The following is a 27,259-nucleotide window of genomic DNA, read 5'->3' on the forward strand; positions in this document are numbered from 1 at the left end:
TAAGAATAATATATTTTACACATGAGGGAAAAGAGAAAGTTATGATAAATGGATTAATGACGCGTAATGAGTTAATATTTATTTTAAAGTAGATTAGTGTAAAGTAGATTATAGCATTTAAAATTATCATGTGAACATTATTTGTTACACTTTGTGAATCGCTTATTACCTTTTGTGAATTATGGCAGAAAGGATAAAAGGTTTATAGACATATTATAGTTATTTCACGAATCTCACGTGTTGGCGCTGAACGACCCTTCTTAAGAGTTCCAAGCTCATTGAAGCATGCGATTATCTATCACTTTAGCCGGGGTGTCGAAGTTGGCCGGCCTTGCAACGTGGGAGAAGCGGACGCGATTCCCGCCACCGCTGCGAATCGAGCCCCGGCGCCGGGTATGCTTGAAACGCAATGCCAGTGCACTACGTTTAACACACATGGATATCCATTCACGAAATAACTTATTACTATTTATTTCTATTTTAATTTGACACGGCTACTGGGGGCAAATCTCGTGGAGACCGTGGACATATTCGGACGTGTTTTTTCCTGAATAATTTTTGAAGATTGCTAATGCAATCAGCGCCGAGATTAGATTGAATCTTTCGAGTCTGTATTTATTATCTTTGACTTGTTCTTGGCCGTTATGTGATCCCGAGGAGGATTAGGTGCCATAAAATTAAAGAAGAAGAAAAAGGCTACTGGGGGCTACGGCACGAGTCTCGTGCGTCAAGAGGCGTAATGGTTTCTATACCCGATAACTGGCTCCTACTCTCGAGGGACCAGCTATGCACTCACTGGGTGTTTCCGTACTAATCGAGTCACCACTCTCGCATCGTGCGTGCACCATCCGAGAACCCGGGCATGAAGATTCATTCTTGACTTTTTCATATTTACTACGTGTTGGAGAGCAAACGGATTGACAACCGAGAGCTCCCTAGATAACTGTGCCCTTTCTTGGCCCCACAACTCACCATGGACAGTGGTACTTGGGCCCGTATCACTACAGGACCTTAGTGGCGCATTCAGATCGCCATTGACGTCGCTTAGTTACTGCAGAGCGCGCCGACTAGTCGACATCAGATTTTGTGATCGAGCCGTACTGAATCAGAACAGCCCCATTGCAACGTTCCAGCAAGACCACTGGGAGGTGGGCGCATGACCTGACTGGGAGAGGCTATATATTCGCGTCACCAGACCAATTTAAGCATGCGATTATTTTTTACTTTAGCCGGGGTGTCGAAGTTGGCTGGCCTTGCAACGTGGGAGAAGCGGACGCGATTCCCGCCACCGCTGTGAGTCGAGCCCCGGCGCCGGGTATGCTTGAAACGCAATGCCAGTGCACTACGTTTGACACACATGGATATCCATTCACGAAATAACTTATTACTATTTGTTTCTATTTTAATTTGACATGGCTACTGGGGGCAAATCTCGTGGAGACCGTGGACATATTCGGACGAGTCTGTATTTATTATCTTCGACTTGTTCTTGGCCGTTATGTGATCCCGAGGAGGATTAGGTGCCATAAAATCAAAGAAGAAGAAGAAGAAGGCTACTGGGGGCCACGGCACGAGTCTCGTGCATCAAGAGGCGTAATCGTTTCTATACCCGATAACTGGCTCCTACTCTCAAGGGACCAGCTATGCACTCACTGGGTGTCTCCGTACTAACCGAGTCACCACTCTCGCATCGCTTGCACGTGACCATTCGAGAACCCGGGCATGAAGATTCATTCTTGACTTTTTCATATTTACTACGTGTTGGAGAGCAAACGGATTGACAGCCGAGAGCTCCCTAGATAACCGTGCTCTTTCTTGGCCCCACAACTCACCATGGACAGCGGTACTTGGGCCTGTATCACTACAGGCCCTTAGTGGCGCATTCAGATCGCCATTGACGTCGCTTGGTTACTGCAGAGCGCGCCGACCAGCCGACATCAGATCTTGCGACCGATCCGTACTGAATCAGAACAGCCCCATTGCAACGTTCCAGCGAGACCACTGGGAGGTGGGCGCATGACTTGACTGGGAGAGGCTATATATTCGCATCACCAGATTAATTGACTTTAACCCTAGGCCCAAAGGAACTCGTGCAGAGAATCAAAGGCCTAAGACAGCCTAACTCGGTCGATACAATACGACAGTGCTCGCACCAGCGCAGTTTTCGAGCCACTCGGATCGCCGGATCCTAACACGGATCCGCCACTTTTTTCGCGCTCCTTTTTGCCACGATTCACAAAAGGTAGTAGCCTTGCCACTGTTAACAATGTGGACGGGAGCGAGGCCGCCGTGGCCAGCGTGATTACCGGTAGTAGGTCCGACGCACGTTGCACGTAATTTTTAACTTTTTAATTTGTCATGATTATTTGTACTTAATGCATTAAATTATGCGTTTTACTCATTGATATTGTTTAACAATAATCTTATCGTTGCTTATTAAAAATGCAACGATAATTTTATCATTGCATCTTTAATACGCGTATATATCGATGCTGTGAGATTTATATCAATATTACTCGTATAAAGCCGGGTACTCACTAGGACCGTGCAACGTGCAACGCAACGGTTGCTACAATTTTTTCACAATGTGTTTGTTCCGGAATAAGACGTATTCACTAGTTGCAGCAACCGTTGCGTTGCACGTTGTACGGTTCTAGTGAGTATCCGGCATAACAAACTCCCTCCGTGATTATATCTCCGATTTAAAATGAGCTTAGTGTACTCTCAACGCAAATACGTGTGTTAGAAATTCGCGGTTGACTTATGGCCGCTGGACATTAGTATACTCTGCCTGTTGCGTTTCGCCGCAAAATCTAAGGCCGGGTACTCACTAGGACGTGCAACGTGCAACGCAACGGTTGCTACAATTTTTTCACAATGTGTTTCGAAATAAGACGTACTCACTAGTTGCAGCAATCGTTGCGTTGCACGTTGCACGGTCTTAGTGAGTACCCGGCATAAGATGGCTAATAGAATGGCTGGCAAAAAATGATGCTGTTGATACATCATTTTTTTTCCGTGCATATTTCCCTTATTACCTGTAGCATAGCGTGACCTTGCGATCTCGTAATATCAGGAATTGAGCGTTAGTCAAGCGAAAAGCATTAGAACTCGTCAACATAAATCGTGTAGATACTCTTCGAAAAGAAGCTGAAACTCTCTAATCAGAACTATCGAATTTTAAAGTAGGAGTGCCAGCTTCACACCCGTCAGATTATATCCTTTCGCGAATTTTTAGAGCTATGTCAACGACAGGAAAAATAAAATGAAATAATTGCAAGCGATCGGTTTCGATCGGTCAGATTCAGATGAAAGCACAGTAAATCTGAACTGCTTCGTGTTCGCCCCAAATACTGGTAAAACCCCTGTTGAGCTGGCCCCCCCACCTTGCAGAAATTAAAAAAAAAGCGCAAAATTACAAGCTATTTGTGAGTTTTTATATCCTGCAGATTAAAATTTTTGAGCTTGTCACACTGAACAAGAATTTAATATTTTTTATGGGGGGCTGAGTCAACGTTTAAAAATAGATATTGAATTGATTTTTACGGCAGAATTAGGAGCTATTTATGAGTTTTCAAAATGATATAGTTTCGATTTTTGATCTCATCCTCTTAACCCCGAAACAACCTTTTAATTGATTCAACTCAAGAGAAAAATGTTGAGAAAAATTTAAATATATCGTATCGCGGATATAATTCGTATAGCGTATAAACTCTAAGAATAAATTCTTAAAATACGCGCATTTTGATTATTGAGCTACAACCCCTTCGCAAGAAAACCATCCCATCTTCCTGGCTTAAGAGAGAACTGTACTTAAAATGAATAAAATTATTTTACGACTAAATATTGTTAATAAATTCTGAACACTAAAATAAAAAGAAAGAGTACTTCACTCTTGAGACTGTTAGGGGGTAGTTTTCCATCAAACGGCTAGGGTACAAAATCTGAAACTTCATATTTTTGTGATACAAATTATCCTGAATCGAGTCTACAAGTAGCAATTGATTCTGCTGATGAGAACGAGTACTTTACTCTTGAGACTAATAGGACTGAGTTCTATTAGGAGCTGTTTGAAGCAGAAGGGATGAATATATTAAGTTTATTTGTATGGTACAATAGTACAAATTCAGTCCTTCAAATTTCTGTATTTAATTTTCTTTTTTTTTCTTGTGGTCTTTCTAGCTTAATGCTAAGGTAGCACCGCCACGATTTTCTCCGAAATGGCACAGGATACAAAATTGTTATTAGTGGTACAAAATAGTACAAAATGGGTACTAAATATTCTGATAGGTCCGGTTTGATTCTGCCGATTTGGTCCTGCTAGCTTAGAAGAGGTGTTTATCACGCTTTATCAGACACGTGAGAGCTCGGACGCGGCGAAATTATTCGAAGTGACATAATCAGGTTACGAGGGAGCGAAGTTAAGGCACTCGCACGTAACCTTTTACACCGCGGAATCTAAATATTACAGACAGCACACGGTTCCCTAGGGAATATATCGCATTCCACGAAGTACGCAGTGCGGCGGACGGCTTTATGCTATATTAACAACACGATGTAGTTTTCACATAACAATAATTACGATTTGGGAGCCGGGATACACTTATAACACGTCCGTATTTAGTGCAATTTAGTTAAAGTGAGTTTGTGTGCACGACTAGCTCAGATCAACTAAGCACGTTTTTGATTTGCCGTATCCTTCTCCGAATCACGATTCTGTCTGTGCAACAGTAGTCCAGTCATTTGGTCGTAAAAGAAGAGGTTACCTGGAAAGTTTTCCGGGAGTTTTGAAAATTGGTAATTTTATATATTTCGATGTGCTCTTTCCGAATTTCAACTTTGCCACCTCGTATCTTTGCCGCTCGTGCCGCCATATTGGAAAAATGACGCCTAAAAGCAGTTTTTTTGACAATATCTCCTTTCCGACTCATTCCACGATAAAAACATTGATATACAAAATAAAACTAGAGAAAATTTCCTACAATTTATGTAATAACCTTTTTCCGTAAAATTAATAGTTTTGGCGTACGAGCGCCGTAAAGTGTAGTTCAACACGCGTTTTGGCTTAAAAACTCATTTCCACACCACCTTGAGATAGAGTAAGCGGCGCGTTTTTTTTACCGTGGTATCCCCAGTAGGCCTAGTCCACATGCAATTCACTATTCTAAAATTTAGCGCATTCTTCTTCGCTTCGCTGTTCTTGATGGACCAGGTGTTGCGAGTTCATCGTCATTAGTACTGATCGAAACGTCACAGACCGAAATTTCTTCCACATCATCCGCGATGGGATTATCATTTTCATCGCAATCCTCTTCGTTCTCGATTTTATCATACGTTTGCTCGAAAATAGTCTCCGTTTCTTCTTCTTCGTCGCTATCTTGTGATGGAACTTGCGAGTTATCACAGGTACCACTACAATTCGTGCATATAACGGAGCACTAAATAAATAAATAAAAAAGATGTCAAAAAAGATGTCAAAAAGCCTGTGAATGCAGAAAGGCTGGGTTAAAGTGCTCAGTTATATGCACGAATTGTAGTGGTACCTGTGATAATTAACTCGCAAGTTCCATCACAAGATAGCGACGAAGAGGAAGAAACGGAGACTATTTTCGAGCAAACGTATGATGAAATCGAGAACAAAGAGGATTGCGATGAAACTGATAATCCCATCGCGGATGATGTGGAAGAAATTTCGGTCTGTGACGTTTCGATCAGTACTAATGACGATGAACTCGCAACACCTGGTCCATCAAGAACAGCGAAGCGAAGAAGAATGCGCTAAATTTTAGAATAGTGAATTGCATGTGGACTAGGCCTACTGGGGATACCACGGTAAAAAAAACGCGCCGCTTACTCTACCTCAAGGTGGTGTGGAAATGAGTTTTTAGGCCAAAACGCGTGTTGAACTACACTTTGCGGCGCTCGTATGCCAAAACTATTAATTTTACGAAAAAAAAGGTTATTACATAAATTGTAGGAAATTTTCTCTAGTTTTATTTTGTATATAAATGTTTTTATCGTGGAATGAGTCGGAAAGGAGATATTGTCAAAAAACTGCTTTTAGGCGCCATTTTTCCAATATGGCGGCGCGAGCGGCAAAGATACGAGGTGGCAAAGTTGAAATTCGGAAAGGGCACATCGAAATATATAAAATTACCAATTTTCAAAACTCCCGGAAAACTTTCCAGGTAAAACTACCAAATGACTGTGCAACAGACCGAAAGGGGATACTCGGTTAGTCAGTTCCCGCTCGCTTTAATTTGTCACGATTTTCATCGCGCAACTGCCGATGACTGCATTTACATTTACATTCGAGAGAAACTTCGCCACACCACTACCACGATCGTGGGTCCTCTTTGTCGCATTTCCCCACCCTGTCTTTGCAATTAAGCGACGAAAGATAACTACGTGAACAAGACGGAGGGTAATGGTGGAGATAATATCGATCCTGGAAAGCGACCGTGGCGTAAAACGGAGAAGTAGGAATGATATATAACGGTGATCATTTGATATTTGCGGAGCGGTGAACGAGCGCGCACGGGCGCGGCTGGAAACTTTTCAGAAGGCTTCCTGCTCCCTCACGCGTTTGTCTTGTCTCGTGTCTTCTGTCTTCCGTGCCCCGAGTACACGGCAAACTGTATTGTAACGGTTGCAGCCTCGCGGAAAGGAAAATAACAAGGCCGCCTGTTACAAAGTGATTCTGAAGGTTGGCGCAAAGTCCGCGAGCGCTTTGTGAAAAAGAGTCATTTTTCCACGTGTGCGAGATAATAACGGAGGTGAAACATCTTTTTCCGTTACATAGGATTCCGTGTGATCAAAGCAATTTAACGAAATCGAAACTTGTAATTGAGTTTTGGTCTCTATAAAGCTTTAACACTTCATTTTTTTCAGAATTTTGCAATATAATACGAATCTTTAAAGTTCTTGATGGGGGAAGAGCCGAAACTTTATTATATACTTATACCTGAAAATAAAGAGACGAAATTTCGTCGTTTTTTGAGGCAGGAATTACTGTCTGTCCGAATTAGTCATTCAGGCTATAAATGGCTAATTTCACACAGTTATTTCAACTCTTGCAATTACCAGAATTACATATTTTATTCTAACAAAAGCGAGGGAGAATTAGAAGAGAAGTATATAAAGTCGTCGGGTGAAACTCGGGAATCTTGTAATTTTACTCGAGGTTCTTCGACTTAAGTAAGCAGACATTTCTGCGTAAAAATCGCATGTCGTCGTAGCGCTCATTTAACGTTATATACGCCAACTCGGATCGTGTTTCTTTATTTAATCCATTATTTACCGCCTAATTTACTCGTTTCTTTCTCTCGCGCGCGTTATACCGCTACCAAAACGCAGCTGCAGATATGAAATAGAGGTACGTCCTAGCCATTTTTAAGTTCTATAAGCCATGAGTGCATCTGACATCGTACAAATTCCTTTTAAAGCCAAAGTTGTTTATTTTCTCGATCTTGACCGCGCGCCTTCCGCCTTCTTGGATTCCAATTACAAGATCAAAATAACTGGCGTGGAGTTAAGAGACAGAAGAGGCGGGATAAGATGTCCCGGATAATTGCGAACGCTAATCCATCTCTGAGATATCTAATCTCAGATAAATCTTAAGCACCTTCTAGTCTAGTACATCCAATTTGGTTGAATTAATCTCTGGATACAAAATTGCGCATTGTCTAAATTAGAATTAAAATTTGACGTTTTTTCATAAACTTTTCCGGATTACTTATGTTTGAGAAAGATAGCGCTCCATTAGCAGGTACATTATCTCGCGATCGTTCCTAAACAGTGCATCAGTTGCATTTTAATGAATATCGTTGCACCTTATCTATGGAAATAGTCCGTACTTTCAACGAACTTTAAGAAGCAATGATAATGCGCAAAATGCAGCTGAAAGGGAGGGATTTCTCGAAAACTGCTTTCTGCATCGTCGGACTTCGCGTATTTCGCGTACAACCGGTTGTTTAATTAAATGATAAAAGAAAATAGGGTAGCGCAACACGAGGGCGAGAAAACGGACGAGCGACGCCGGAAACGAAGGGAATAAGAGAACGGAAAGTCGACCATTCTCTCGGTCGGCGCCGATTTCCATGCGAAAGATTCAACCCTTCTCTTCCTTCCGGAGACTTCTGGTCTTTCTTTTTCTTCCTCTTTTACCACGGACCAACGTTCCCCTGAGCACTGACCTCGTTGTGAGGCAGAAAAGCCGCCCTGCGTTATCTGAACTTTGCTATATACAAGAAGGTATAACCACTTTAACGAGTTTTGTGCCGTCCTCGCAGAAATTCTATGCAGAAAGTCCATGCGAACCGTCGACATAATAGCGGATTACACGAATGAGCTAGTCCGGTGATCCTTTGCCGTCAAATTTCAGTGCTTGAGCTCCAATCCGAGTTGCCTAATATACAATAACAACTAATAACACATGATATATAAATTTATAGGTATATTCTCACCACATTAATACATTCACGTCATGATGGTCACCGATGACCGACATTGAACTTACCGTTTTCGTCTTATCGATTATCGGTGACTGTAATAGGGCAACAGTCAAATAAATATGTCACGTATTTTTGTACAATTTAGTACTATAAATTTACTACTATGAATTAAATGTTTCATTGTTTTTTTTTTTATATTAACCCTCGGTTGTCACATGGGGTCAAAATGACCCCAACCTATTTTCAAAGCTGCATGCTGTTCAAAAACTAACAGTTTAAGTGGACTGCAAAAAATTCTAGAATTAAGTTTATACATTGTGGAATATATTATAAAAAATTTAACTTTGGAGTGGTATTATGTTCAAAAAAATCATTTAAAAAATGTTCAAAAAAGAGACGTGACAATCGAAAATAATTCAATTGGCGTAAACAAAAAGTTACATAAAATTCTCTTGGCGGTGAACATGTTAATTTGAAATGATTCTTTTTATCAAAGGATATATGTTTAAACGGGCAGTGATGCGTGTTGCAATTTGCTGTAATCTTTCTTAGCTTTGATGTTCGTTGAATTTCATAAAATCAAATGCGCTAGTGTGGACGCATCGTTTTTTTTTCTAGTTCTGTTCCTCTCCGTGTGTTTCGCAATTAGCAATGCAACGTATATCGGAGTGAGTGATAGAAAGTGATTTATATACGCGCGTTCGGATTTATCTCTGGCCTCGTTTATGCGTGTTAAATAATAATTTATCGTCACGACAGCGTATTGTACTTGTAGTTAATTCAATCCGTCAGCGTATATTGCGGATAGGAATTGAAAGGCTCGTGTGGTAAGCCGTGTGGCAGAAAGCCGTACAAGGCTTATACATTTTACAGATTAAATCTTGAAAATCTTATTTTAAAGATAGCTACCATATATCACATAATTCTTACATTCATTTCGTATTAAAAATACAAATGTTGTCTTTTCCAAGTTTGATGATAATTGCAACAATAACTAGGTACTCTAAGAGTAATAGCAACAGAGATAATTGGTAGAAAAAAATACGTGCAAAAGACTGAACTTTTTGCTAAAACTTTCAAGTGCGACGTTTCGAGAGTGTTGTTACACGTCGCGTAGCTCGTTGATAACAGGGAAATTGCAGAGTGTTCAGTGTCTTTTGCAGAATCCGTGTGCTACTCGACCACGCACACATCGAGCGAAATGCGGTTGTATAAGCATTTTTTATTGTCATTATCGCGTTAATAAAATGTTTCATCATATATATGTGTTATAATTGTGACTCATTTTATGTAAAGTTTTAAAAAGCTTGAAACTATTGTGCATTGCGCAGAACGATCGCAGTCATGTAGCATAACAACTTTTGTATAAAAAGCTCAACTTCAAGGAACTTTTATTATATCGGCTTTTTCATCATATCTAAAAAAGGCATGTTTTATTGATAAAAAACCGATATAACAAAAATGTAAAATGCGGAGAAATTTACAATGAGATTCAATTTGTGTATCTTTTTATTATTAGAATTTCTGTATCGTTTGTTTAAAAAATATATATTTAACATTTCTCTCTCTCTCTCTCTCTCTTTCTCTCTTTCTCTCTCTCTCTCTCTCTCTCTCTCTCTCTCTCTCTTTCACTCACTCTCTCACACGATGCGACTAAAAGTTTTTCATCTCAAAACCAGTATGTTCCATTGCAGATATGGATCTGTGAATTGATCGTCCGTGCTGTTCGCGCAAACGTAAGGAGGCACGCGTGCAATGAATAATGCGTTAAACTGTATTTCCATCTTTATGGCATGCGCGCGGAATATATATGTATATAAGTGGGAAACGTCGCGGGCAATATCGTTCGCGCGACGCGCGAGTGAGCGAGCCTGGGTATAAACGAGAAGTTTCTTAGAAAATATCTTATACGAGATGTCTCGCGGCAAAAATGCACTTTTCACGGCTCGCCATCGTCGTCGATTGTCGTCGTGCTCACAGTCACAGTCGTAGTTGTCGGTGCGATAATGCTTATTCATTATTATGCCATTGCGAGCGCCGGCGCGTAAGAATTCGATATCCGGAGATTCACTCCAAGAGGGGAAGCGGTAGGGAATCCCGACAGTGATAGAAATCGTCCTGCTGATACCGTCTCGCGGTGCGAATAGCGGTGAGTTATTTGCAGGAAACCGTTCGAGCGAACGGAGAATAAAGGGTGAGAGGGTTAGACGGAGAGTGGCGGAAATTACAATAGACGTATACAGGTAGAGAGGAGAGAGACAGGGGGCGGTGCAGGATGAGGAGGTCGTGGATGGCTGTTCAGCCATCGGCGGGGTCGAGGAAGAGAGTGGGATAACCGCGGAGGCGGAAATCGTTATTAGCCTAGAAGCGGCGGGATTTGGATATCAAAGGCCGCGGCCGCGGTCGGTTTATGCATGGTATCGGCGTCATCAGATACAAAGAGCCGCGAATGTACCAGTACTACTGCCCGCATTTACCTCGCGTATTTAGCGCTAAATGTAGCTTACAGATTCTCGATATCAGTTTTGAACGCGCGATTAACGCATTAAAGAACATTGTAGAAAAATCGGGATCGACGCGAGCATACACTGTTAAATATTGAAGGATGAAATTTAAATCAATACCTCGCGGTGAGCTAAATGACATTTTGTTATGTTTAATTACCATATTTGTCGAAATTTATTATTTTAACACAAAACAGTATTATTTTATAACTCCATTAGTTAAATTAACATTGTTGTAATTAAATTAACGACATATTGAGTAGGAACAGTGACGGCTTATAGGAATGGTTAAAAATGACTCAAATTGAATATAATTTAACACTACGAATTTAACAGTGTAGTTAGGGTTAAATCTTTTCCATTTATCTTTATTTGTATCTATAATACCAAAATTTATACGTTACGTCAACTTTATTGTTTTTGCATTCTTTATTCTTAGCTATTCTAGTCTTAATTTCAGGCTGGAATATCGCGCCAATATACATCCTGACGCTTCTCATAAAAACACTACTCGAATTGCTTCGCGTGTCGAGAAACGAGCGTGTCTTCTTGCTGTAGGTTGGTAGACGGGAATCTAAAAGCCGATATTGCTTCGATATGAAGTTGTATCGATATTGCCGCTCGCATAACGGGAGGTCATTACAAAAATCTATTGGCAAAGGGTGAGGTTAACGAAGAAATAATGGAAAGTTGAAAGGGAAGGGCTAAACGCTTTGAATAACCGAGCGCACGGCAATATTTTTCATTAATATAAATGGAAAGTCATTTTAGTAAATAATTTTAAGAGCGTTCTTTCTTACGTCTTAAGATGTTAAGGAATTAAGTTTTAAGTTTTAAGAAAAGTTGAACGAGAAAAGAAAAGGGAAGAGGTAGTAAATTAATTTAGCAAAGGTTACCGGCGTCAGTTTAAACGCTGCCATACGCGTGCCGTTTGTAATGAATCCAAGTCACGTTTTACCGTCGAGACAGTGAAAATATAAATGTTGCGGCGCTGTCAAAGATAGACAGGAAAACGAGAGAAGAATATACCGGAAATTACGGTCGGCTAGACAGAAACTCAGGGCGTTGTTGTTTCGTCGACGGAGCACTGCTTGTTCGCGGCGACATATCCTGTTATCGCTGTGTATCGGTTTTCGTTTTTCCCGCGTACATCCTAAATAAAGATCGAACAAATATTCGTCGATAAAGTCAGTTGATATCGTACACAAGGCGTATCTTCCCTATGACAATAAGAGAGGGACATAAGTGGAAGTGCACAAATGGCTGAAAAAAGTGAGGACGGGAAGAACGAAATAGGATTCTATACAGTTATAAATGGTCTAAGAGACAAGCGAACAATTCGATAAATCGTCAGGAACAAAATATATTTCAATCGAATAAAATTTAATTATCCGCTTGATGTGATTTATCGACTTTTTTTTATCAAAAGCTTTTTTTCGTGTCGTTTCATTAACTAAAAATTACTCTTCACTAAGAGTTCTTAATTTGTTGTTAATCATCTTAAAGGAGGAAAATGTATAATGTAGTCGTTCCTTTTTAACAATTAACTCTTATGCAAGATTTTAAATTTTAGATGCGACTTGGCGTTACATTAACGTGACAAATCAGTAATTTTGATATATTGAGGGATGTTCGCGACAGAGCTATAAAGTTTGACGCAAGCATGTGTCGCTACTTTTGAAAATCGCTGAAAACCCATATTCTATCTATGATGACTATTTGCTTGCATGCATACTTTCCCATTTCCTGCAGCCCTGCGTGCTGCGTCAATATCCATGGCTGTCTATTTCCGACACACATTCTTTAGTAAAGAGCAGAGTTTTATATTTATGGACATTCTTTTATAGCTTTGCGGCTATATTAGATCTTTTCCTTTCTTTATTTCCAGCAATAATTTAATGCGATTCTTGCGGGTGTGTTAATGTCGCGAGTCCTTAATGCAATGTCTCTTAACAAGCTCACGAGCTTATTGAATACCACAAAGGAAGAATGCGCAAAAGAGAAATTGCGTTCTGTTGAAAAAAGATTTATGTCGTTGCTCAACGAAGAGAAAATAATGAGGAGAGACCAAATGTTGTCGCGAAGGGCTACGTTCTGTGATGCAATTTAATTCAGAAAAAGCGTGCTTTTGCGAGCATCTACGTTTTCTTTTCGTTTACTTTTCGTAGTCTGCGTATCACAAGAGAACTGATGCAACAACGAGGAATTAAGGACAATGAACCTTTGCTGAATTGAGCTCGGATACGAAGTAAAGCGAGACTCGAGACAGTGTATTTTATTTTTCCTTTCTTATTTGATAACGCATCGATACCTCGATACCTGGCGCAGATAAATCGAATTACGTCCTCGACAATAGAATTAGTCGGCCAGAACGGGAAATATCTGCAATTTACTTTTATGAAGCTTTACCTAGTGCACACGCGTCATATGGCGTAGCAATAACCGACGTCTGGAATTTTTAGATCGCTCCCAGGAGAATAAACCACGTCTGAAAGCAGTTAGAGGAAACATTTCGGCGACATCGATATCGACAATGAGTGTTAAAAATAGTATTGTAATCAAAGATGGTAGATAACACCTAAGAATTGCTACACTGATAAAAAAAATTTATTAATCTGAATACATATTTAGTCCGATACGTGTAACTAAACATTTTAGGTAGTTTAACTAAACATTAGTTGTTTCAGCAATTATTAAGTTGCACTAAAAAAAGTATAGTGCATTCATGTCAACTATCAAAATCTTTTAATCAAGAATTAATTAATTCAACTAATTTTTAAATTAACAATTTTTTTTCTCAGTGTCTAAATTTCAATCGTACAGCGAACAAGCGCTCGAAAATTTTATTTTTTATATTTAATTCTTAATAAATAACCGCATGCAATAGCGTCAGGAATGAAAAAGTTAATTACAATAGATATAAAGTTATCACGCCGTTGTTGATTGGCGATAGTAACTTGAGTTATTTTCGCGCTCGCATATATCTAATTCCACCATCGCCCACTCCCCCCGCACGCGCATTTATTTTTTCTCCTCGTAATATCATACATATTTCATATTTCTGCGGATATTCAACCGCGCGCGGCATTGTTTACGGAAAAAATCGGCGAGTATAAATTCAAAAACAGCATAGACCGTGCCGTTGCGGGTTACATCTGCTTCGCGTGGAGAAAATCCCGATCGTTTTACAAGCTCGTTCGCAGCTGTATTCTCTTCGTTCGGCGATCGCCGCCATCGTTGCGCGACTCCGGCCGCAGAATAAAACTACAATTCTCCACTGCGGGCTTACCATTTCGACGGGTCAAACAAAGCGGTTCAGCAAAAAGGGATCGGAGTAACAGCGAGGATAGAACAAAATCGGGCGTCCTGCACGACGGTAGCCGGAGGCGTTTGCAAGTTTCAACTGGCCGGGCGTTTAATACAACATTTGGCCAGGGCGTTTAATTCACTTTAATTAATTCCTTACCACCACGACTCGCGATCGAGCGCGTAAATCGTTCTGAAGTCGACAATAGTGCCGGAAAACACTTTGGAGTAGGTTCCCCGCCGAACCCTTTATTGTTTCCTCGAGCAACATTGTTTCCTTAAGAACCTTCGATACGGCGGCTGCGATCTTTCATGTACCGAAAAGCTGCATTCTCGCGGTGAACGATCAGAAGGTAGGACCCGAAAGCCATAATTCTTTGTCAACGAAAAAGGAATCGCAACGTCGTCGTGATATCCGAACAGACGTACAAGACGCGATTTTCGATGAATTAAAAATGCTCGGAGCTCTTCTCAGTAATCTATCCCGTGATTCGTCTTTTATTTTTTCTGCTCGTCCCTTTGAGATCAAAGTTCATTATCTGCAGCAGATCGTGAACTTATTTGACCGACCCGTCTACGAGAGATATTGCAGAAATTGAAATCTAATAATACGCCATTCCGATAGCACGTTGAATCGTTCTAGATATGGACCATTTTAAGATGAAACCATCCGCTGCATGCTATGCCATCGCCGTAAGAGCACAGGCGCTGCAACAATTGCGTTATTTCGATATATGGGCTCTGCTCGCGATACGGAAAGTGTACGCGGAGGTTTCCTGCTCTCTATCAAACGATTCCGCATCTCCTCGCTACATTTATGATTCTTTTGTCATCGATTTTTTTTCTCGGCGAACAACGGGAGAAATTATTCTTTCCATTTGCTGAGTTCTACTACGTTCTTATCAGGCAAATATACAGTTTGCTCTTGTTTCGTCATGTAAGTTAATTGTACGCATGATACTTTTTTTACAATTTTTTCGCTTATACAATTACTTTTATAACGTGGTCTTTTTTTAATTTAATTTTGTGTTTAATGAATAAATGGACGGTACATACCGCGATCTCGAAATAATATTCGGTAGCAGCGCGTAATATGGAGAAATAAATTGAAATGTCTATCGTCAACCACGCCTCTTGTGTGGGTTCATTGACGCAGAAAAGAGGAAATGAAATTTCAGGATAGACATCGCGCGACGTAAGGCATTCTTGCACTTTAAAAATATCGCCATTCGCTTATTGACTCTGTTACTTATTTCTCTTTGACGCAACGAAGCGTGCTTTAATCTTGTATTAATTTCCTTTTCAACTTCTTGTCAAGCTTTGCGTGTTGCTTTACATATGTATAAGAAGTCGATTTTAAGCCGGTTCGAGGGATACCTGTATTTGTAAATATTCTGACATGTCTGCAACAAAATATTCATTTTTAATTTTACTCGCAAAGAGATAGTGCGTGCGTATTTTTTTGATATTTTTCTTTACGCAGAAAACATGGTATCAGAAATCTGATAGCTACCTAAAACAATTCTTTGTTTTAAATTTTAGAATACGCGTTTGATCACAAAGAAAGAAAGAAACGTTTTTATATTTTATATTTCGTTGTTACGTAAGAGACTAGGATTGTGCGCGAATTTCTCCTATACAAGATGTTCCATAAATTGAAATCTTTACGGCTTTGACTAAACTTATCCGGGAAAAAGCATCGCGCGAAGATTGGATTACGTTTACGAATGAATTCTGCGGCCACAAACATATATGTTCTATCGCTTCTCATCGTAAAGGCGCAAATACGATTGCTTCGCTGATTGTATTGCTCGAAAGAAATATCGCGAAAGTCACATTTGTAACGAATTGTATTTAACAGGATATTTAATATAAAATAGTTTACAAATTTACATGTGAAAATATATAGTAGCGTATATAGTCAGCGGTTATGAAAACGTTAAAGTCACTCTCTCTCGACAATACCGGAACTCTGGAGGGTTTCCCATTACATTTTCTTTTTGTTCTTTACTGCGGAACATTTTCGCGATTTTTCAAGCGTCTCTTTCTCTTTCTCTTCATCTCAATGTTTAACCGTCGCCTACGATTTTTACGCTCCCCGTATAAGAGATGCGGCATGTTTACTAGAAATTTTTACTTGCCAGTCCTTTTTATTCCCATTTCTCTCTCACACAGTTCTTCTTACTTAAATATTTTATCTTGTATGCACGAGAAACTCTGAAGTCTGACGTCCCGTTAAATATCCGATCCGACTAACATCTAGCGCGGAAAAAAGGAAATGAGAAAAGCTCTAAAGACAGTATAAAGTATAAAGACAGTGTTTCTCGTAGAGGAGTTTTAATAAATAAATGTTGAATTTCGCGACGACCGTAATCTCTTGGGAATACTAGCGAAAAATACTCACAGTTGAAGGAACACGAATGAAACCATCAGTATGAATTTACGCAACATGAACGATATTAATACAACCACTTTATTTTCTGATAGCACGAGAAAAATCGTGGTAAACGCAAACCGCGAAGCAAAGGCGATTTTACCTTTGCGTTCCGGTTTTTATAGCCTGAAAAGCGTACACCAAACGTACGTTTTATACACAGCTGAGAGTAAGTAATCGCCGTTTCAAAGTTCGTCGCTTTGAAAAGAGGGTCCGATGACGTTGTCTCGTAAGTAAGTTCGCACCGCGTCGAACGAGAGGTGCGACACGTTCCTTTTTGTCACGCCATGTTACTTCGCTCCTGCGAACATTCAGCGGTCTCCGTCTTCTTCGCGCCGCCTTCCAGAAGTTCTTGAATTTCGCGGAACGTCCGACCTTTGGTCTCGGGCACGATGAATATCACCATCACGAATGCCAATAAGCACGACGCCGCGAAGAAGTAGTAAATGACATCGGTGCCCAACCAGTCGCCGATCACCTGATACAGCTTGGTTACGGCGAAGCCAAGCACGCCGTCAAAAATGATGACAATAGCACCGGCGGCCGCCTTCACCTCGGTGGGGAACAATTCGCCGGTCAGCGCGTTTGGTAGAGTACCCAATCCGATTTGATAGACCACCTGGAAGACGATCACATCAATTACCGGAAGAAGATTTGCTGCTGATACATCAACGCCCCTCGCGTCTAGCGTAAGGTACGTCGCAAGAACCGCCAGGGTAATGGAGGCGCCCAGAGTGGAAGCGATCAGTAATGGGCGTCTTCCCGCACCCTCGACGGTCGCAGTTGATAATCCGCATGAGACGAGGCTCACCGCGAGCACGAGTATCGTAGCTATGCTAGAGTCAATGCCGATCGCCGTTTTCTTGAAGAGCACTTCTAGATACTGTATAGTGCTGAAGTTTCCACTAAGTTGCTGCGTCGCGATTAGACCGAGTATAATGCCGAGAGCTCGGGTGTTGCTGGGTAACATCAGCAGCTTCAGCTTAGCCATCCAGCTGCGCTTAACCGGTTCCGTTCGTGCTCCAGGACCGGTTACTGGAGTATTATCGCAAACGTCCTCGATAAAAACATTACGTAAAGTGTATTCCAGTTCTCTCCTTGCCTCGTCGCGATCGCGAATCCCTTTAAAGAACGCCAGGGATCTGGTGGCTTCCGCTCGGCGGCCCCTGGCCGCGAGAAAGGCGGGGGTCTCAGGAAACCAGGAGAAGCATGCCACGAAGATGATAGGTACCGTAAAGAGTACGGCCGTTAGAGCTTGATACGATATCCACGGACCGATACTGCACGTCAGCAAGGAACCGGTGAACACGTTCACGGCGATCAAGGTGCCAAGGGCACCTCTGATTTCGACGTCGGCAACCTCCGACACGTACATCGGATTGGTGGTATACGCAATGCCCACGCCGATGCCGAGGATCACCCTAGAGACGTAGAGGGCAGCGACGGTCTGGGCGAAGAAGACGACTATCCAACCAACGATGAAGAAACCGCTGGCTAACAGAAGACATCTCTTACGTCCATATCGATCGGCGAGGCTAGCGCCGAGAAACGGACCGATCATCGAGCCGATCACCGTCAGCGACACGATCCACGAGCCCTCGTCATCGGTTATCTTCATGGGAACATCGCTGGCGCCGGATGTGAGCCGCGAGAGCGACGTGGTGGTCCATCCGTAAACGGTGCCGACCGCAACCATGGATAGAGTTGCTGCGAAGTTGAGATTGATGGAAGATTAATGGCGGTTGATTGAACAATTGATTTTTTTATATCACCTAAGAGCGCGATATCTCATGAAATATGACGCAAACCTGATATGCACGCCAGCCATTGCCTCCATTGCGTCTGTTTGTGCTTCGTCGTTTTTTCGTCGCAATGCTTGTCCTGGGAAGGCGAAACTTGCGTCACGATCTCCCCTTTCGATCTCGCTTCTTTTAGCACGTTGATCTGCGATAAAAATTGATACAGATTTTGTTAAGAGGAAAATGACAGTTTTCTTTGCTGCTATGCGATGTTTATAGCCGCACGAGCTAAAGCAACACGAATATTTTAGCTCTCTTTCTCCTGCTTAAAATTAGTTTTGCAATTATATTAAATTTCCTTCTCTTTATCTAAATTTTGCGACAATTATATATTAATGCTACAGATTAAAAATGAATCACTTTTTTTACCACTGAAGTGATTTACGAAATATTTCTGCGAACGCTAGAACGTCGTTGACGATTCGACAATGCACCTGATACTTGTGCGTACATCTCCTTGCGCGTGACAGAATGCAGAAGTCTTTTCCGTGCGAAGCAACAGGTGATAGTGATTAATGTGGCATGTAAGAAATCAAATGAAAACCACAGTTTTCTCTTGAAGAACCCAGAAATTCCGCGACTTTGTGATCTATATTGACATGCGAAAGAATTATCCTCGGTAATCTTCGCTCACAATGTAGAGCTGAGAAAGGTTTTAGAGTTTCATTAATGAGAAACGTAATGCGTCATAAGAATGTTTGCCAAGTTAGTCTCGTGTAATCGACGTTTACCGTTCTCCGATCGAGCATGGCGCCAAGATGAGGCGGCGATCGACTGCACATGCGCACTGGCATTTTTAAAGAACGATACACCGCTCTTCACGATCGCGTGTCCGCCCGCGACATAACCTAGCTGGATCTCATCAACGGCAACTACACGAACTTATCGCGATGGCTCGGCGCACGCGAGAACGTTGACTTCGATAAGCGTGCGAGCAACAGCGAAAATGTATCTTGCCTTTTGCCTCGTGGTACTCACCAGGATTATGGACATTATGGTGTTCGCGCACCTTTTCGCGATTTTTCGGAGCCACCGCGCGAATCTGCTGGCAAACCGTTTGAAAACGAAATTAGACGGAACACCCATGCTTGTCCCGGAATCGACAGGACGCCGTCGATCTTTCGTCCCGAGTTTATTTTCGGCAGCATGCCGCGAACGTGTGCGATGCGTGCATCTGTGCAACAAAATGGAGCACACGAGGCACACAAGGCATTACATAACACGATATCGGTCAATGCCCCGTCGCATACTCCAATGTGTGAGCGTTCCCCATTAAGTGTCCTGAGTATAGCCAAACGTGGTGTGATCGATCAGCCCGATCATATTTGGAGAGATCCTTTTGACTTTGCGAGATGCATGAAATTTGAATTTCTCGATTCACGTGAATTCTCTCTCTCTCTCTCTCTCTCTCTCTCTCTCTCTCTCTCTCTCTCTCTCTCTCTCTCTCTCTCTTGTTTGAAACGCGATGCCTTGCCAGTGAATAATCTCGACCGCTTTAGCAAGTTTAGTTTACTAAGAACTATTTTATGAGGATATTTTGCAAGATGCGCATTAAGAGATTGCAGGAATCTTGTACATTCCGTTCGTATATTTTCCTACTTCACGGGAAACGATCCGTAAGAACTGTGTCCTCTGAATCGCAAAGCATGCTTACAAGACATTACTCAGGTATTAGTTTTATTCGCGGATTGCGATTTAGAAAAACAAAACAACGAAAGCTGGAAAATTCCGAAGAAATTCGCCCGTAGACATTCGACATCGCATACCCTATCACGTGCACTCGCGCGTACGCACGCACGCACGCACGCTTCCGTGAAAGTGAAACGCTTATCTACCATTTCTGCTGCGTACATTCGTGCATGCACTCGTGCGTGCGTTCGTCTACGCATAACCTCAACTAAAAATGAGTTTTTATCTGGCCGTGAAACACATCGCGGGAGAGCGATAAAAGTAACGCGAGCTCGACGAAAGCAGGACGAGATCGATACTCACCAACGGGTCCGCCGCTCCTGTCATACCTTCGTCGCACCGACGTCGCTTTAAAACGACAAGTGCGATCTAATTATAAAAACAGCGTGCCGCGCGCGATTAACTAACAGCTCTTCTCGGAGATGACCACTTTCCGCGATTTAGTTATTTCGACCGTGTTCGTGGAACCGGATACGTCGGCGGGAAAACGCGCATGCGCCGACACTCTGCTTTCGCGCTCGCGTACATATTGCTCGTCTTCCTTTCTTTTGCATCTCCGTTCTTTCCGTTTTTTTTCTTTTTTTTACATCACTCTCTCCCGATGTTCCGCGTTTACGATCCCTCCTTCTAGCAACCGCGATATTTATAAACGTCGCGATGGTGGAGGTCATCGGTTGACGGTCTTTCATTAATGCATTCCAATCGTGAAGATGTTGCAGAAAGCAATTAACGAATAAATGATCTTTTCTGGTTGATTTAGAAATGTATAGAAATTGATAAACAATATCTATCCATTAATTATTATAGCATTAATTAGGGTAAACTCGTATAAGATGGTCATACAGGAAAGATGGCCTATACGTTCTTTTAATCTAGCTCGCCATGAAACATCGAATGAACATGAGTTGGCTATCTTTCCTATATGGCTATCTTACCCGAGTTTACCCTATTTAGTTGTTACAAATTAATTGATAATATTAACAAGCAATTATTATAACAACTATAATTATTGCTACATTTTGAGCAATTTCGTGCAACGAAAGGTAACAAACATAATCAAGGATAAATTAAGACATGCGATAAATTTTACTCTATATTATTAGAAATTAAATAAAATTCAGTTATTCAAAAATTGCAATAAAAATAAATGTTAACGAGGATCTTGTTAATTTAATATAAGTGTAATGAATACGTATATAAAATTACAACTAATAATATACTAATAATATATGTAAATTGATTATCTAAATATTGTGTTACGTGGTAGCAAGTGTCGATTTCGTTCGTTTACGGCTTACGCGGCAACAAGAGAAATCGGAGCAGCGGTGCATTGCAGCTGCGACGCGCGAACGGAACTGTGTCACTTACATTCGTGGTCGTAGCCATGTAAGACGAGAATGGAACGGCTGTCCTATTTCTTCTGGCGATTCCGGAGCTTCAGCCTTCAACGAATCCAACAAGTAGTTTCCTCGAGCTTTATCGAATGCCTTTAATTTCAGGTCAGCCGGGTATCGATACTTTCAGTTGGAAACAATACGATATTGGAACACATACGGGTAGAATGTGGTCGGCGGTGTCGCTCCTCTTTTTGGCTGGCTCTCACTGAGTTTTCCGCTCGTATAGTCACACCTTTCGGAATATTGCTTATGTGTGTGGTGTTGTTAACACATTTAATTATATAATTATTGAATTTCTCTCGTTGTTTTATTTTTCTCCAAATCATAATCGAAACAAATATATCGAAGACGAATAGAAATACACGGTAACAATATTACTTCACTGTTTCACAATATAACACGTATTTATTTTACATATATAATTATAAAGTTTATTCCGAAAATATTTAAATATAAATACATTAATTAATACCGATCGAAGATTATTTTCGTCTGTATCTGTATATATGCTCGCCGCGATTGCACGAAACACTACTTCGATTGACAGTCCAAAATAATATGTTCAATTTTTATTACTCCGTCGGTTTTTTCTTTTGTTCTTATTCCCGTATCTGTTTCGCGACGTATCTTCGCGAAGTTTTCGAAGATTGAAGCAATTAAGCGCCTAATTACCAGCCGTAATTATCAGTCGATTTTAGCGGCTAAGCTTCTCGCTGCTTCCATCGCCCGCAACTAACAAACTAAACACTGGTAACTTCTGAAGTCCGAAACCGCATTGGATCAAGTCAGCCGCGTCTTATCGATGCGGTCCGATCAATCTAATATATCTGTTACTTCATAATCAGCTCCAGAACCGTGTCACAGACGACTCACCATCGCCCTCGCGTCTAATTGGCCTTAATTCGACTGCCGTTAATTACAAGCTAGTGCACCATTAAGTACTACTGCGCGTAGAAATGATAACTGAAGGCCCTCGTGACACGCGTCTTCTTTCGCTGATTGGTAACGAGCAACAGGCAGCCGCTCGTCGTTCCCACATAGTGGTGCGATTCATGATTGATGGAGAGAGGAGACGCATCTTAGTGCCTCCTTTATGTGCTTATCTCCCGCGTGTTCTCCATTATCACAAGCGGACCGATATTTTTCCCCGTACAAACCCACGAGGATTCGTCGCGGCTTATCGCACCTCGCGCGTCTGCGATGTATGTATGTTTCTCAAATAAACTGTGACAACGGATACAGTTGTTGATTGTCGCCGGCGAGAAAATGTCAAGCATCGAGTTGAACCAATTTATCCAAGTCCTGTCCGTCATCGTCGAAACCCATTAGCGTCGAGTATAGAGGAAAGAGAAAAACACGGACAAAATAGGAATTTTGTCTTTGTTTTTTTTTTTTAATTGGATAGGCGAAGGATGGTCTGGACGTGAAGGGTACCTTTCACGTTCTGGAGTACCTTTTCGGTTCTAGCGGCGGAAAAGGGAATCGATCGAAGTCTTAATCGTGCGCTTTCGGCGATTCAATAACGGGAACAACGAGCACGCGATGCGTCAAAGGGATTTATTGCGTTTCGGAGTTAAGCTGATTGCGTTTCAGAACGGATAGTTTCGGTTCTCTTGGAATACGCACGATCTGGGATAATCTGACATTTCAAAGCTGTGGCTATGCAGGAGTTTCCAGTGATTCAAAGAATTTATTCCGACGTGACACATTAGTAAACTGATCTTTGATTGCTGCCGCAGTCGGACGTGAACTGACGTAGATTTTTAGCTGCAAGACACGTAATTCGTTAACAAAACTACTGCTGTCAAGAAAATTCCATTGTGTCCGTCCCCACTTCCATATCTATAACAACTTAAAAGCAAATTTACTTGAAGACTTTGTTCTGATAAGTTAATATGTTGATAATGCCGTTACATTGATTATCACTTACTCAAGCAGTTTAGACATTAAATTAATCAGATTTCTTTTTGCGACAGAAGACAATAGATTGATAGAAATTTTAATTACGTACTCCGTCTTCTGAGATTGCTAAGATCCATTCAACATGTGTGTCAACTTAATTAATCATAAGAGTACTGACAGATCAAGCTTGATATATTATTAACGAGCGATGAACGTCACGTTGCGCTTGTTCCATGATTAATTTCTATGCAAGCTTCGGTCTCAATTGGTAAATACAAGTGTAATTTCAATGTAACAGAAATTTATATTTGTAAATGGAGTACATTGAATTGTCCAAACGTTTTAATAGAATATTGCATCAATCTAAATTGAAATTTATGTAAACTTATATAATTTGAAATTATTAAATAGGTCATTATTATATAATTGCTGTATCTCATTATTTACACAATTCTTGAAAAGTAGTTATTCAATATATTTTGCTATTAGCCATTTTATGTATAGTATGATGTTGTCAGTGAGATTGTTATTATCATCACGTTGCATTTCATGCTTGTTATATTGCGAAACAAAATGTCTCGCTTTATATTACTCGCATAAAACCGTCATCATGAATGTATAATTAATTTATGAATGTTATCTTCTTAATTACTGAAAATCGTTTTTTACCTTGCAACTGGCTACATCGAGATAGACTTTTCGTCGATTTAAACCGATTTTGCCACCGTCATTAGTGAGATAAGAACATCTTGATAATGGCAATTTCGTAAGAATTTCTCAACCGATTTACAAACAACTACGATCCGTTTTTTGTAACTGTTTCTGTTTGCCAAGACGTATGATAATAGGATTCAATCTAGATTCTGGATTTTGTCGATCCACCGAGGATAAATCTGGACTGGAACTGTGAACTGCCCTTTCAGATTACATATACGAAAATATCTATTTCTATTTTAGTTTTATATTTATATCTTATAACGATCCTTCGATTTATTTTTCTCGTTATCTCTAAGTGATCTCACGTAACATTATAAATCACTTATAAGTCTTGAGAGAGAGGAAAATTTGTATTAGACAAATTTATTCCACCCTCTCGAATAAAGTAATGGCAAGTCTCTTTACCGACTTAATGCATTTCGCGACAAATTGTTTCAGTTTACGTTCCTTACAATTACGTAAATCGTCATTGTCTCAACTATTTCTGTTCAACAACTGGTTGCTACGCCAGTTGCGCGAAGCGAAGGCGCTTTTGATCCTAACGAAACGTAACGCCGTGCGATTCGTGTCTCAAGCGAAGAATCGCGCTTGCTCGTGTTTGAACGCAGCTCGGCTGGCTGCGCTCCCGCGTCGTTACGTCGCGAGCGTAAAGTTAATTAAAGTAATCCTCAGTTAATCGGCGTCGCCCGGGGCCCGGAGTCCGCGCGCTCGCGCGCTCATTATGTCGTCCTTATACAAACGCGAATATGTGCGGCAGACGCCTGCCGCTCGGAGCGATTAAAATTTAAAGTGGCGCGCACGCAATTTGCACGGCGAAACGAGCCTGGCGAAAATATCGACCTGTTCCTTTTGACTTTTTCCTGCGTTTTTCGAGCCAAAGAACGCCGCGTTTATTTGCCTGTCCGCTCGTTAACGTTGCATCTGGTTTCGTTATTTTGCAGTAGATATTTAACAAAGTATAACGTACTAACATTTTTAATAGATAATAAAATTAAACTCTATTATAGTTCTATTAATTCTTTTATACCTCCATGATTTAAAAAAAAAACAATCTGTATTGAGATTGATGAACCGATTCTCTATGGTGATTTCAACGGCTTTAATTTGATTATAACGATTTATGTAATAAAAAAGGTCGATTTAGATTAATCGCAGATAGAACAGATTATTCGCTCGAAATACTCTAAATGTCTGCGTAACTTATTGAAATATTTTTATTTATTTCGTGCATGGTTTGCGTGTTATCGCGCTTTGTACAGTCTTCCATATATTGTTCTGCGTATCGAGTGTATAAAGCACTATGTCGAGATATACAGGATGACACTCGAAGCTTATATAACGATTTCGATGAAATATCGACGTTTCAATCCTCCCCGTTCCTTTAATCTTTTTTTTTTCTATCTCAGTTTCACTGATAAATCCATTTATCCATCCGGGGCACAGTCAGACATCCATTAGATCTCTTTTTTTCTATATCAAAAAGGATAGAAGATATTAGAAGTGAAGAAAGGGATACGTTTATTAGGCTTTTTGCGTGACAGTTGACAGATTTTTGCGGTAAGATTTTATATCGGGATCGAAAAAATAAATATCGGGGGAAGATTCTTGTAGGAAGATTTACGGTTCCGCGTCGCTAAATGTGCGGAAGCCGATTTGATTAAATTCACATTGGTATGAATTTTGCCTCAGTTGGGTTTCAGGCGAGTCACGTTCGATTTTGCGGCGCTAGAGGTGTGTTACCGCCGCGCCGTAACGAGTGCGCTACACGTCATATTATGCGGAATAAATCAGCGCCGATGCGGGATTATATAAGACATTAATCTTTTCAAGACGCGCGATTTTTCACCCTCTTATTGATCTCCCGACAAGAGCAATGACTTTCGACGTTTCACGGGCCTGTGGACGGCTACATGTTCGCGATGAAAAATTCATGAGGCGCTATGTAACGCTTATGTAACACGCTTGCCGTACATAAGACACGGTTCGCGGTAATCTCTGATTCGTATCGACATTGTGTCACGCGAGTCATAATTGTTGCGCTCACTGAAAGTATGAAATATAGGATTGAATTATTTATGTATACTCTCTTTGCCGTGTACGATGTCGTAAAATTATGAATTCCTTGTTTTAAAAAACACTTAGAATAATGAATATTTTAGCGGTATTATTTGCTGTTTTATAAGCCGCGTAACGAGGCTGCTATTTGTTGTAGTTTTTTAGAGTTTCAAGGGTATAAAAGTCAGACGAGAAAGAGAGAATTCATTCTCGCAGTAAAGTCAACGTATATTCTCCATAATGTACGTTCTTGTAAATTTTCGCGAATTACTCGGCGAGAGTTAATAAGTGCCGGCTCTCCCTAACTACGTTGATCTCTTATATTAAAATTCCATATTTTTAATTGTCTCATTTATTATCCTTCATGTGATACGACTTGCACATGTTCATATTCGCACATGTAGCCATTCTATTTTTAGCATTTTATTTTATGTGCTTTATTTAGCTTATTTTGTAAAGTCGCAAATTGAACCGCATTGTTGTTGAAGCTTTGTGAGAAGCCAATGCGTGAAGTATTTATTGAGGATATTTGCGATAAAAAAAAACTGCGGCGTTGGTTCCTCTTTAACGGCGCCGTATGAAAATCGATTTGTTTATGAAGATACAACGTAAATAAAAGTGCAAATATTTTCTCAATTGTATAACTTTCCAAATAAAATAGAATTTGCTTGTATTATGTTTCATTTGTTTTATTTACTTTTATAATGCATGCGAGAACTACAGGCTGATAGTGTATTAATCGTGACAGAAATATTAGAAATTTGATAAAGAAAAGTTAACTAACACGGGCGTTGATAATTGTGAAGACGGTTTTTATGTAAGTGAAGATGCGTGCAATTATAATTTGGACAGCCGGTTTGCACTATCGCATTAATCATAGCTTCGTTGTAAGCCTTTCAGCAATGATAACGCAATGATAACTTACACAAACGACTGATTTACGACCAGAATTGACAGTCGCTAGACCAGGCTGTTAAATGTCACGATTAAACCCGCGCAAACT

General features: G+C 40.7%; 1 protein-coding gene across 4 annotated transcripts; it reads right to left on the bottom strand.

Annotated features, from left to right (window-relative positions):
* Window positions 1-16,095: 16,095 nt before the first annotated feature.
* Window positions 16,096-22,745, bottom strand: LOC139821225 (facilitated trehalose transporter Tret1). 4 transcript variants are annotated; one of them, XM_071792162.1, is made up of 4 exons: window positions 22,456-22,745; window positions 21,554-21,814; window positions 18,506-18,641; window positions 16,096-18,404 (listed from the first exon to the last, which is right to left on the bottom strand). In XM_071792162.1, exons 2-4 carry the CDS (start codon window positions 21,569-21,571, stop codon window positions 16,978-16,980), a joined length of 1,581 nt encoding a protein of 526 aa, XP_071648263.1. In that variant the 5' UTR covers window positions 21,572-21,814; window positions 22,456-22,745; the 3' UTR covers window positions 16,096-16,977. The 4 variants fall into 4 exon arrangements, with proteins under 4 accessions (XP_071648263.1, XP_071648262.1, XP_071648259.1 ...); XM_071792161.1 differs by having other exon boundaries at window positions 22,255-22,745; XM_071792158.1 differs by lacking the exons at window positions 21,554-21,814; window positions 22,456-22,745 and adding an exon at window positions 20,489-20,851.
* Between the last annotated feature and the right edge of the window lie 4,514 nt (window positions 22,746-27,259).

Source organism: Temnothorax longispinosus, chromosome 1 (genome assembly GCF_030848805.1).
Source record: "Temnothorax longispinosus isolate EJ_2023e chromosome 1, Tlon_JGU_v1, whole genome shotgun sequence".
NCBI lineage: Eukaryota > Metazoa > Arthropoda > Insecta > Hymenoptera > Formicidae > Temnothorax > Temnothorax longispinosus.

Bases quoted from the DNA above. Each gene is read 5' to 3' on its own strand.
- LOC139821225 (XM_071792149.1), bottom strand. From the start codon at position 19,582: ATGGGTGTTCCGTCTAATTTCGTTTTCAAACGGTTTGCCAGCAGATTC. The intron at 18,642-19,474 runs GTGAGTACCACG...TTTTTATCGCAG, and splicing joins CCATAATGTCCATAATCCTG to ATCAACGTGCTAAAAGAAGC. The intron at 18,405-18,505 runs GTTTGCGTCATA...TCAACTTCGCAG, and splicing joins ATGGCTGGCGTGCATATCAG to CAACTCTATCCATGGTTGCG.